Source organism: Lissotriton helveticus, chromosome 5_1 (genome assembly GCF_964261635.1).
Source record: "Lissotriton helveticus chromosome 5_1, aLisHel1.1, whole genome shotgun sequence".
Taxonomy (NCBI): Eukaryota; Metazoa; Chordata; class Amphibia; order Caudata; family Salamandridae; genus Lissotriton; species Lissotriton helveticus.
The window spans coordinates 1420490291-1420504432 of NC_136065.1; the positions used below are offsets into that span (position 1 = coordinate 1420490291).

Sequence of the window (14142 nt, forward strand, 5' to 3'; positions counted from 1 at the left end):
TGTGACTACAAAGACTTCTACAACAACAAAGATCAAACATCCGAGCCCAACACCAGACGGTGATCTATGCCATCTACAGCTCATATGCCTCAAACATGTTCACCACAAATGAATTTTAAAGTTGTGTAGTAAATTTTAACTAAGATAATATCACCCATATTAATTTACTGAAAGCAAAACGCCTCCATTATTTTTAATTCAAGCTACTATTAATTTATATAGGTGTTTTGCATTATCCTGCAAATATACCTCGACAATGAAAACCTATCAGTTTTTTACGGTCGAGCTTGACAGCACAGCTGTCGCCAGACCGCTATGCGAGTATTACTGGAGAGGGGCTTTGACTTCACCCACGTTGTTTGGCCAGGAGTACATGTTTTGATTGGGCAGAAGTTGTGTTCTTCCACAAAAAATTGGCAGCTGTGATAATTTTTTTATCCAGCTGCCCAAGCTTGAACTTTCAGGGCCATACATGACATAGTAATGCTATTGAAGTGTCCTAGATAACGAGATTATTGAAGTTTTTCTCTCACAGCACACAGATTGGAGTAGAGCAGTCTTTAACCTACATGGATTTTTAGGTCTGGCTAACAACATTCAGGACGAGGGGGACCACATTGACACGGACGCGCTGCAATGCAAGAGGACGGCCACACAGTCTTCCCCTACCTTCCCACGAGCCTACGGGCCCATATAATAATAAAAAGAGTGGAGACCAGTGTTTTCTGCACATCCAGAACAAATTGAACCAGACTACATAGAAACTAGGGGACAGTGTTCTGCCTGGCTTGGAAAATAAAGGGATCTTCCTATTCTATAGGTACAAGCAAAAGCAGATGACCCATTAGGGGGCAGGTGTGCTGAAACATGTAGACCAGTTTTTACTAAGGGGTGCGAGTGACACATTATATATCCCAAATACACATCCACTTTGTTTTTTAACCTTACCCCTAAATCTAGGCTCTTAATAAATCATTTCTTTCTAGAAAAGAGGTAATTTCATATTGCCTATTCTGATGCGGATCCAGATTAATCTTTTCGATCACTCCCGGTGGATGAAAACGACCTGAGGATGCTACCAGCTACTAGTCAGTGGCAAAGCATATACTACTGACCGAAAATAACTGTTGAGGGTCCCACAGATTTTCTAAAAGTGATTCCACCAGAACATAGGATCCATCTCCCTTTTGATTTTTTTTGGTATATGTCTGGAAGCTGAGTGGGTTCAGGATACCTGCTTCAAAAGGTTAGACACTTTTGGCAGAGTTAGTTTGTAATTTCAACCTATACATCAATATTAATGGTAGGAACAATGGTTTCTAACTCACCCAAATTAGCACTTACATTTTAGTGGGAACACACATGTGGTGCCAGTATAACGAGAAACATGTATATGCGTATTTGGTGAGGCTAACTTTTCTTCTTTCGGCTAAATTCACATTTAGGTAAACAAGGGGAAAGCTGTATTTCATAATAACCTTTTTTCACATGGTAGTAAAAAGAAACCCTAAAAAAGTTTCTATGTATTCAAAAGGGCAACTTAACAGTCACTTAAAATGCCAAAATGTTTTCTCTGGGGCAAATAAAGAATGGTCCTAAAGAATAACTTACTTACTTCGGTAACGATATATCTGTAAGAGACATATGTTAGTTATAGATTCCTTACCTTAGAATTACCCCCAGGAGTCAGACTGGATCCTGAGATTAATCTTTAGCAGTACACCTGCGTGTCGGTAGGTGGGAGTCGGTCAACTCCGCGTCCGTCCTTGGCGTCGTGTTTGCCGGAATGACATCGCAGTATCGACTAAGATGCTGCCCCTGTGCGCTGACGTCAGTTCTGACACGATTTTCCATGCCAGAAGAGCAGAGCCATGCAAGACCACTAGTGCACACAACTAGGGCCCTGGAAGGGAGTCCCTATCTTTAGAAGTCAGTGAGCAGAAAGGGGAGGATGGGTGGGATGGTAAGGAATCTATAATTAACATATTTCTCTTACGGATACATCGTTACCGAAGGTAAGAAAATTGTTCATCTGAAAGAGACAGTTAGATCTAGATTCCTTACCTTAGAATAGATACCCCAGCAATGCCAACCCCGGAGGTGGGTTTGTGAACTAAGTTCACAACAGAAAGTCCTGGAGAACAGAACGGCCAAAGTAGCCGTCTACCCAGACTTGGCTGTCTAGGAAATAATGTTTGGTGAATGTGTGCAGGGATGCCCACGTGGCCGCCTGACAGATGTCAAGGAGTGGGGCTCCACGCCCCAAGACAGTAGTAGCTGCCGTAGCCCTGGTGGAATGGGCACGCAGTCCTACTGGAGCTTCTTTTTTCGCTGAGTAGCAGATTTGAATGCATAGGACAACCCACCAAGAGATGGTGCGTTTTTGTACAGCCCGACCTTTCTTGGCACCCACATAGCCAACAAAGAGTTGATCGTCCACCCGGTAATCTTTTGTGTGGTCTAGATAGAAAGACAGCACACGTTTTGGGTCCAGGCAGTGGAGTCTCTCCTCCTTCTTGGAAGGATGCGGAGGTGGGAAGAAGGTGGGCAAAGTGATGGTCTGTCTTATGTAAAAAGAAGTAACCACTTTGGGAAGAAAAGAGGACCTTGTGCGAAGGACTACTTTGTCCAGATGAACACCAAGAAAAGTAGGTTTTGAGGACAAAGCTTGAAGCTCACTCACTCTGCGAGCAGAGGTGATGGCGACAAGGAAAGCAGTCTTCAGAGTAATGAGTCTGATAGGGCAGTCATGTAGAGGCTCGAAGGGAGCACACATAATGAACGTCAAGACAAGATTAAAGTCCCACTGGGGCATTATGAAAGGAGAAGGAGGAAAAAGATGAGTAATGACCCTCAGAAATCTATTGACAATTGGGGACTTGAAAAGAGAAGGCTGATCAGGAAGGCGAATAAAGGCAGATATGGCCAAAAGGTTTCCTTTAACAGTGCCCAGGGCAGAGCCCTGCTGGGGTAAAGAGAGGATGAACAAGAGTACCTTCGAAAGTGGGACAATAAGGGGATCCACAGCCTTCGCTGTGCACCATGCCACAAACTTGTTGATTTGGTTGAGGGACGCCTGGCTGCCAAGATGACATAACAGACTTCGGGTGGAAGGTAAAAAGCTGTCAACTGCCACCACTCAATCTCCATGCAAAGAGGTGGAGGCTGGACAGGTTAGGGTGGAGGACCGTCCCCTGGTGCTGCAACAGAAGAACCTCCTGAAGAGGCAGTCTGATCGGAGAATCGATGGCCATGCTCAAGAGCTCGGGGTACCAGACTCTTCGTGCCCAGTCCGGAGCCACAAGAATGACTTGTGCCCAGTCGGGTATGATCTTCTTCAGCACTCAGGGCAGAAGTGGTACCGGTAGACTGGCGTACAGGAGGCCGCAAGTCCACTAGTGATGAAAAGCGTTGCAGAGAGAGTGCCGCCTTAAAAATTCCAACGCGCAGAACTGCTGACATTGTGCGTTCTCTTCGGTGGTGAACAGATCTAACCTAGGCTCTCCCCACTGCTGAATAAGACCTTGCACCACCTCCGGGTGAAGACGCCATTTGTGATCCATCATACACAGACGACTGAGCTTGTCCACCCTGGTGTTCAGAGAACCTGCCATTTGAGGAACCACCAGGAACATGCCCTGATGTTCCAGCCATGTCCAAAGGCGAAGAGCCTCTTCACATAGGGTCCACAGCCCCACCCCACCCCGTTTGTTGCAGTACCACATGGCAGCAGTGTTGCCTGTGAACACCTGCACTACTCTTCCTTTGATAGAGGAAGGAATGCCTTCAGTGCCAGACGAATCCCCAGGTGCTTCAAAAGGTTGACGAGGAGGCCGGACTCTGCCGGAGAACAGAGTCCTCTGATCTCCATCTCTCCCAGGTGCCAGCTCTGGTTGGGGAAGGGAGAGGGGTCTGTCACCGACCCAATCTTGGTTTGTTATACACCACTGCAATAGACATGCGGTCCCCTCCGAGTCCTGGACGACATCGGAACGAATGCCTTGATGCTGCGCCCACTGGATCTTCAGTTCCCACTGCAGAGCCCGCATATGCCACATGGCATGATCCACCCAAAAAATTCAGGAGGCCATGAGGCCCAGCAACCCTCAGGGTCATTCTTACCGAAATTCAGGATACAGGCTGAAACATCGTTACCATGACCCGACTATCCTGGACTCGCTGTTCGGGACGATAAACGCAAAACTGTGCCATATCCAAAACCGCTCAGATGAAAAGGAGCTTCTGAGAGGGAGTCAGGTGTGACTTCGGCACATTGATGGTGAACCCCAGCGAATGCAGGAGGTCCGCCGTAGTCTGGAGGTGGGAGACAACAGACTGGGGAGAGCTAGCCTTCAACATCCAGTCGTCGAGATAGTGGAAGACTGGAACGCCTGATCTGCGTAGATGAGCTGCGACCACCGCCATCACTTTGTGAACACCCAAGGGGCGATGGTAAGGCCAAAAGGGAGCACAGTGAACTGAAAATGCTCATGGCCCACAGTGAACCCAAGGTAATGCCTGTGGGCCATCAGGACTGGGATATGGAAATATGTGTCCTGCAAGTCCAATGCTACCATCCAGTCACCAGGGTCGCAGGCAGACAGGACCTGAGCCAACATGAGCATCTTGAACTTCTCCTTCCATAGGAAGCAGTTGAGGGCCCTGAGCTCTAAGATAGGACGTAGACCTTTGTCCTTCTTGGGGACCAGAAAGTAGTGGGAGGAACAAACCCCTCTCGATAGCTCCCTTGGCCAAGAGAGCTGCAACTTCCTGGTGAAGGGCCAAATGATACTCCGACATGCGATGGAAGGATGGTGGCATGGAGGGAGGAGTAGTCTTGAAGGGAAGGGAGTAGCCCCGTTGGACAATCTGCAAAACCCACCTGTCCAATGTGATGGTGTGCCATTGAGGGAGGTGATGGCGAATCACGCTGCCCACTACACTGCACTGAGCGGCCGGTGGCATAATTGTCAGGATTGGCGCCGGGGAAGGTACCATGAGGTCGTATGGCGATGATCCGGATCCAGGCCTGGGTCGTCGAGGGCCTTCCAGCACCGAGGCCACCGGCATTGAAATCCCAGATCCCTCAACAGAGTCCGCGGGGCTCAAAGGCACACCAGCGGAGCCAGGCTGTCCAAAGATGCCGTGAAGCACTTCGTAGAAAGCTCTAAGCTGGGGCAGGTGACTCTCCGGCACCGGGAAAAGGAGGAAAGTGCAGAGCCGTCCCAGGACAGTCTCAGAAGACTAAGCTGGAGAACGATGACGCTCCAAGTCCCACATAGGCCGACAGACGGGGAGAAGACAAGGAATGACATTGCTTCTTCACCTTCTTGTGCTTCAACTTACCCGAAGTCCTCGAAGATTTGGAAGACGAATGATGGTGTTGGCTCTGCGACCGGTCCAGAGACCTTACTCTCGACCGGGACCTCGAACAATGCGGAGCCGACTGCCGGTCCTCCAACAGCTTTGGGGACCGCTCCCGCAAAGACTTCGGATTCATGGCCCGGCAGTCTGAGCCCAACTTCGGGTCATGGTCGCGATCCAGGCACCAGAGGCACACGAGGTGGGTGTCCGTAACTGACAGTTACAGGCCTTGCAAGGCTTCAGCCCGGTCCGTTGATGGGACATCGCTTGTACACCAGGAGTCAGAAGACTCAAAAAAGAAGTCGACAAACGTTGGGGAAAAACTTGGTAAAAATTGACTACAGGGGTACCTCTCTCTGGATCTGCGCAAGGCTGGCGCGGAAAAATAAAGAACTTACGCCAGGGTGCAGGGGCGAAGTCTAAGTAGACACCGCGACGCCATTTCGGCGACCACAACGGACGCGGAGAAGACCGACGCCACCAACCGACATGCAGGGATGCTGCTAAAGAAAAATATCCGGATCCAGTGACGCCTGGGGGTAATTCTAAGGTAAGGATTCCAAAGGAATCTATCATGAACAGTGTGTTTCAGATTGTAACCATTATTATACCTGCATTAATGGGGAACCTTTTTTATTAAATTTCTAAAATTACTAAAACTCTGACTTTGAATATTTGTATAAAACGTGAGGCGTGTTAGTTCCAGTGCAATCCTACCAAACAGTTTCATTTGAATTAAGGAAATTAAGCAAAATGGGATTAACAAAACTGAATTTTTCTCTTTAAAATCTATGAGAATACATTTTGATAGACATTTTTATTAAACAAATATGCCTTGCAGTAGAATTTTTCTGTATCCAGTGAAAAAAATATGTATATTTTATCAATTTAATAAGTTGCCCTAGTTATAAGCCACATGAAAATAAACATTTTCCAATTAATGTATCTAATTTTATACTTTACTATGACACATTTTGCTGCATGAAACAATGAGGACTTAATTTGTACAAGAACCAATAACATGATAAATACAGTCCAGGGAATATGTTATCAAAAATATTATTAAATCTAAATCTGCAAGAATAAAAAAAAGCCAAACTTAGTTGCTGAGGATGCAATACACGTATGAATAAATGAATAGATTTACAAAATTCTCCAACTAGCCTAGTCCTACTTCAAAGTGTTTGCCATAAATTGCTGATTCTCAAGAAAGATGCAGTTCAATGCAATGCTTTTATCCAGCAGCAACGTTGTAAAGGGCACAATTTAACATTAAATGTATCAAACAAATTTTCCCTGGATTATATAGTTTAAAAAGTTTGGAACGTGTTGTTTAATTTAAGTGACTACATTTCTCCTCCCCTGGAAGAAATGTTCACAACTAAGGATGAAGTGCAAACTTTAGGCTCACCGTAAACCCGAATTTCAAGGTTGGGGTAAATTTCCTACTGGTGAAGGTAGAATCCCCATATCTAACAATAAAAAAATATGAAAGAGGCGCGAAATTTGCAAGACAATCATTAGAAAGCAGAAAGACATGTTAAGTATTAGGAGTACCTCGATTGCTGAAGCAGTAACATGATCTGCTTGCGTTTAGTTGGTACAACATAAAGCATAAGCACCAGATCCTACATGCAACAAATGTTTTAAAAGCATTAGATAAAAGCTGGCTGAAAATCCTTAAATATTTTTGGTGTTTAAGGGGAAGAACCCAAGTTAAACTATTGTTCTTTGCTCAGAAACTAATTGCTAACAATAATGTGAGAGAACAAATATCACCAGGCTTGTAGTCGACCTGGTAATATTGTAGCCAGCCACAGTAAAAAGTACATCCCTAACAGAATTTCCAAAAAGGGGCACAATAAAGCTTAACTCTTTTTTGCTCATCTAGGCCTTGGTCTTTTTAGATTAACGCCATGCCTGGTGATTTTGTTAGTTAGACGACAAACGTCCAGAATGATTTCAACACACTGACTTCTGGCCTGTGCTGGCTCAAAGGGAGCAGGTCATTTGTAGCAACCTATTACAATTAGTTACAGAAAGGGGTTAAACATGGGGATTTAGAAATCTTATCACCAATTCACAGAACTAAATACTACATTTAAAGAAGCTTGACATCAGACTACCATATCAATATCAACAAACAAGCAATCTCACACACCTAAGTGGCAGGTTTAATCCACTGCCAAGATAACAGACTTTAAGAGACAGGATTTGCAATCTATATAAAGTTTAAGATGTTTTAAAATACACTAATTTGAAACCTCACTGCACATATTGCACTTCACCTAAATAAAAGTAGATTTTGGAGTTGGAATGCAATAGTTATAAACGGGCATTAAATGAAATAATGACAATAATAAACATATGTACATGTATTACATTTAATTTGATAAATATCCCAATGAGATATACCAGTGGAGACGAATGCAAAAACGAAACCAACACCTAGGCAAGGTATAACGTGAATGTAACAGAAAAATGTTTTCAATGTATGCTAGCGATAAATGTTTGAGTGCTCCAAATGTCAATTAGTTTCAAACTTATTGATTCACACCGCCATTGCTCATGAGGTCAATTACAAAAATTTTCTAGGGCTTGATACACTATTAAATTGATGGTTTGAAGAAAGGAAAAGCCTAGAACTAGCCCACAGTGAAAAAGTGTTTTCTTCCTCTTAAACGAAGTTGGAACAAGAGCAAATTGTAATGCATTTAAAAAAAATCACAAGCTGCAGTAGGCCAATTTAAAATAGCGTTCTTAAATAATCCTCATTCTACAACTTCCAGAAGTATGCATGTGCTCATTTGCTACTCCAGCTTAAATGGTAACTTTTAACCAGAATAACAGTCACAAGACACGTGGCACAGGGTTTGTGAAAGTCAAAATGCATCTGCCCAAAACAGAATAGTGCTTTTTGGAAATGGCATGAAGCCTCATCACAAAGGGTCTTCAAAGATGGAGTAAAATGATACACAAAATCTTTTTAAAAAGTAAACCTAACTTTTGTTATTTAAATAAAGATATTTTTGTAGCTCATCCCTATATTTTCAATACAATAAAAATATATATTTATATACTCTGTACAAATAGAAAGAACAGTGCACAAGGGTGAATTGCCCAATAGCCAAAACAGTAGAGTGGCAATTAACTTGGTAGAGGATGCTGGGATGCTCCAGCACCGGATCCCTTCATAGCGCCTAACAAGAAAGTCTCCTTTGAAAAATAATACCTTCTACCTGGACTGTGACTGAAGCAGGTTCCACAGCCAGTTGAAATTTGGGGTGAGCAAGGAAGCCAGTGCATTCATTGAATGTATTAGGCTTTGAGGACTTTATTATAGCCTTATAGCCCGCCGTAGAGGGCTATACCGACTATTAAAGGCCCTCTCCGGCGTTAAAGGCCCCGAGCCGAAGGCGAGGGCCTTTAACAAGGGAGAGGGACTTTAATAGCGGTATAGCCCATCTACGAAGGGCTATAAGAACATTCTGTCACTGGAGGACAGAATGTTCTAACAAAAAAAAGCAAAGCCTTTTGGAAGCGTGAGGGGACTGGAATCCCCTCAGGCTCCCTGAAGCCTTTGTTCACAGCCAGTGCTGTGAACAAAGAAACATTGGAATGTTGGAGCTCCAGGCTTATCCCAGCCATTATAAGCCCAGAGCACTCCATTGTTTTCAATGGAGCTACCAACATTCCAATGTTCTAATATAGCCTTATAGCCCGCCGTAGAGGGCTATACCGGCTATTAAAGGCCCTCTCCAGCGTTAAAGGCCCCGAGCCGAAGGCGAGGGCCTTTAACAAGGGAGAGGGACTTTAATAGCGGTATAGCCCATCTACGAAGGGCTATAAGGCTATTAGAACATTCTGTCACTAGAGGACAGAATGTTCTAACAAAAAAAACAAAGCCTTTTGGGAGCGTGAGGGGATTGGAATCCCCTCAGGTTCCCTGTATCCTTTGTTCAGCCTGAGCTGTGAACAAAGAAACATTGGAATGTTGGAGCTCCAGGCTTATCCCAGCCATTATAAGCCCAGAGCACTCCATTGTTTTCAATGGAGCTCCCAACATTCCAATGTTCTAATATTAAATAGTGCACAATTCAAATCCTATGGTCAGGACAGCAGTTGAGGAAAGAGACTGTGTGTCCTTGATTTAGATGTCATACAGATATCTCTTGGGTGAAAATAATGATAGAGCAAACAAACTATATTAATTTCAGACTCTATTTAGTTTTACAGTCAGTTGTTACATGGCAAGGCTTAGTGATTTTAAAGGCAGTAAGATAATACTGATCTTCCATGACAAAAGATTAATCATTACAAGATCACATTAAGTAGCAGTTTTTGTTTATGCAATCAAATAGATTTTTTTCAATTACTAGTTCGCACAAAGTAGCAAAGATAGTCATAGTTTTATTTAAAATCTGCATGCATGGCATATAAACTCTTAAGTGAATTATGGGTGACCAGTATACATGGGCCACGGAGATCCTGCAATTTTAATTATTCTATGACTCAACATATTGTAAGGGGGTCCTTTATTTTTAGGTACATACCTAAAAATAAATTATAGTTATGAGACTAAGGTCCAAAAATCTTTAAATCCAGTTAATCACAGCAACAAGACCTAGATGAGCGAAACAAAGGAAAAGCAAATGTGCAGCCCTTTTCGGCTAATACTTAAGATATACAAAAAACACACCAGCAAGATAAGTTATCAGCAAATGTTGGGAAGGCAAACAAGACATTAAAAAATGAGCTGCGTAGGATTTAGCGAAAAGTCAGCCAATAGATGGCACATGCTTCCATGCCCGCTGTGATTTCAAAGTATTGAAAGAAATATTTAAAAAATCAGTTAGTGTACACAATCAAGTGAGGCATTTACCAGTACTGCAGCAGTCTGTTCAACTAACGCCGGCCGCCCGGCAGCGCAGTTCAAGGTAAAGGGCACCGCATACTGCGGTGTGATGGTGGCTACGTGTGGATGAAGAGTTGCTACCATTAGTGGTGTACAGCTTCCCTGAAATGTAGATTAGGCAGTGAATGAAACAAAATGGATTCAGGCAGATTATTTGGATTTAACAATAGGGATATGGTGGTTGTGCTTCTAACGATGATCGCATGATATTACAGATTTCTTGGCAGTAATTAATAAATAAAAGATAGTTGGAGAAGATCAACAAGTTTACAATACAGACACATCTGTTTATTGATGACACATACACCTTATAAACATTTGGAATTGTGAAGTGATTAACTGCCATCAATAAACTGTCTTCATCCATTCTACAGAATAACAGTCATCCAATATTGAACATTATGGTAGCACAAATGCAAAACCATTATTTTCCCTGCCTATGGAGAAATGCATCACTCATTAAAAAACTAATTTTTGACTGCTTGCAAACTGCACCAGATAGAAGATTATTGATATTCAATTTCATTAAAAAGGATTCCAACAAAACAAATCGATGGGCAGTATTATCCACAGGCCTTTTAGCGGAGTAGGTGGTTTTGCCACAGTATGTTTACCTGCACATGGGAGCTTAAAATTATTTTATACGGTTGCAGGTTTTGTAGGTCAGGATTGGTATATGTCCAACTATTTATGTCCTCAATAATACATGAGCTAAATGCATTAACAGGTTTTAAATTTGCGAAAAAATAGTGACATGGCGAAAACTTGCCAAAGTAGCTAGCATTTCGTGTCATCTAAATTGGTTAAATGCATTGTCCAAAGCAAAATATCGTACTTCCACCGCACCTATTTTTCCAAGGTGAAACACTGTAACAAACTTTTACATCGTTGTCGGAGGTTTACAATATTCTATAAAAGATTTTGAAATACTACTAGTGGATATTACTTATCCATGAAAAATGTGCATTATTTTATGTTTGAAAAATAGCACCCGTTTTTATTTTTGCAGCTGAGACACGAGTCTGCAATATTTTTTTGCTCTTTCTAATAACGTATAGTACATGGGGACTATTACAAGCTTAAAAAAAGACTCAGGTCGAAAGATATGGAGGGTTAATCATCCACAGAGCAAATGCTAAGAGTGCGCACAATACGTTTATTCAACATACACTTCAGGCATGTGTTATTCACTATAGTCAATGCTACGGTAAGGTTACAGCAAACAATTCAAAATAGGTTGCTCTCTGATGCGATATATTATATATATGGGAGTATCAAAGCTTTTAGACTTGCTGTCAGCACTACATCGAAAAATAATGCTCACAAGGGTCCTATGTCTTTAAACCTCACCACCACCACTTCTCAGAATGCTATCCATCTTCTCAAAATCATTTAAAATCTAACTAATGGTATAAAAAACAAAAAAAAACAAGTTAAAAAAATTAAACTATTATGTGCTGATAGCTTGTTTTTAAACATAACAATCGAGCATATAAAACACAAAAGAACAATTATAAAACATCCATACAAGTAAAATTAAACATGGAAATTAAGAACAACCAATTATCTAGATTGCACGACTAAACAATAAAGGATGTGGCCCCATGCATACAACCGCCGCTAAGATTTAGATTTTTGCCAGACATGATGGGGCAAGAACACTTGGCTTTGAAATTTGATAAAACGGCGTAGTCAGAAACCACTGAGGACTGGCATCATTCTCATCTATGACAGAAAAAGAGTTACTGCTTGAATCTGAACACTGTACTCCAAAAAACGAAAAGCAAACACTGGAGGGCGGGTCTGCTCCAGTTTAGTACTGTCAGCCGCCAGAACAACTAAATTCATATTTTGGAATTATTTTTCCCAAATGTCAAGTAGGAAAGACACTGAGCAAACTAAAAGGGATAAGCTGAAAACAAAAGCACAGAATGCAGGGCCAAAACATGGAAGGCTTACTTCACTCTCAGATTTGCACACTGCGTGTAAAAAGGACTCAATATTTGCATAACTATTTAAGGGACAAGCAAATTTAGCTTTGGCTTTCACCACTTAGTACACTTAGCTTAGCATTGACCAAGTCAATAACAAATGCAGTACACATATCAAACCTACTGACTTTGCCAAAGGTTGTTTAAACTGGTATCTCCTTTACCGTCACCTTTCGACTTTATTTCTTGAATCATGCTATGAATGCACGTCATTTATAAATGAAGATACTACTTTTTTTTAGCTCAGGTAATTTAACATTTATCAGAGAAAAGTCCAAATACAGAACAGATATAACCACTGCATGCTCAAAGTGGGCTTGATTTTATCATCTGAATTATTTTCTTGACATCATGCTAGTGAAAGTTTGTACTGATGTCTGGCTATACTGTGGCAAACAAAATGAAAATCAACACAATCATGCTAAAACAGTGTGTAAAAGTGAAAAATTGTGCAGTCTAATTATTCAGCCACAAAAGAGAAAAGAAGCATACAGCTTCAGAATTATATCAATTTCTATCAACAAAATGTTATTTTGGAAAACAAAAATAATAAAAAAATACAAGTGGAACGGTGAAGGATAAAAACACATTGCCTCAGACATCTTCTAACTAACTCCCTCAGATTTTCAAAGTACTACCATCAACACACTTAGATCTGGCTGACATCCCAGTATTAAGTAAAGCTCAGCAAATGGAGAAAGACATGATCCTCCAAAAGCATTGGCAAAGCAAATTGGTTTCGCCTATGAGAGCTATTGGCTTTGGCAATCATTTTAGCCATGCTTCAGCAATGTTGTGCAGCATGGCTAAAAATAATTTTAAAACAGAGTGTGGGTCGGGGACGAGGCAAAACATAGGAAGGGATGGACATGGGTGAAGGAGAAGGCATGCGACATACAATGGACAAGGACAACACTGACAATGGAGGTTGGGAGGGAGTTGCAGGGGACATAAATAGACAGTAGAGGGTGGGTGAGACAGGTTGGGAAAGTAAACAGACAGCGGACGGTGGGCATAAGGCTTTAGGGGAAGGGGGCGTGGCTACGACACTGCCGAGCATGGTCGCCTGAGCCCCGAGCTCCGGGTCGATCTCGGTGATTATCCTGACCGAGGACCCCTCCGGCGGCGCCACCGCCCAGGTTTGATTCCTGACCGATGCGGAGCACTTTAGCGCCGGTCAGATGTGAGCTGGGACCTGCGGCTGCTCGAAACTCGGCTCATCAGAGGGAGCTGCGAAGGCGATGGCCGGCCATCTTGTCAGGGCCTACAACACACGGCCGATCCCCGGCCTCAATTACTGAGGGGCTGTTCGGCGTGTGGACCCTCGTGGACGACCGGAGGACGGTGCTGGGGAGATCACTGGTCCCGGGAGCTGGGGACCGCGAGCTGGGGTCCCGACAGGCCAGAAACGACGGGCCGAGGCACCGGAGTGAAGGCGCGGTGACGTCGTCACTGCGGACTCGAGGAGCGGAACGGCCCGGAGGGGGGCCCTGTGCACGGCGGCTCCTGTCGGCGATAGGCGGTGCAACGGACGATTGGCGCCCCGGCCCTGCGGACCCATCTGAGGAGTGGCGCCCCCCCAGGAGCTGGGGGGTATCTGGCCTACTGGGGGCCTGCCGGCAGTGGTAGTGCTGTTGAGTAGCTGGTGACCGCGGTGTTAGCGGAGGGCCCGGGTTCGATTAAGGGGGACCCCTTATTGGCCCAGAGTGGACATCAGCGGTGGCGATCTTGGTGCCAGCACCATAGGACGCCGGGCGCTGGGAGCGCCGCTGACTCCCCGGAGCGGCCTTCTTGCCTAGAGTGGGGGCCTGGAAACGCACTACTGCCCTCCCAAGAACTGGCGTTTGGACATACCGGCGATCGCAAGAGGCC

At 43.7% G+C, this 14142-nt stretch overlaps 1 protein-coding gene across 15 annotated transcripts in view; it reads right to left on the reverse strand.

Annotated features, from left to right (window-relative positions):
* Positions 1-14142, reverse strand: part of HIPK1 (homeodomain interacting protein kinase 1) — a 700213-nt gene that overhangs the window by 158156 nt on the left and 527915 nt on the right. For 9 of the 15 annotated variants that reach the window (XM_078644414.1, XM_078644415.1, XM_078644411.1 and 6 more), the window contains one exon: positions 10247-10381. The exons of the other annotated variants lie outside the window; for them this stretch is intronic. In XM_078644414.1, coding sequence (XP_078500540.1) covers positions 10247-10381 — 135 coding nt within the window. The remainder of the gene's footprint in view (positions 1-10246; positions 10382-14142) is intronic. 15 annotated transcript variants of the gene reach the window in all.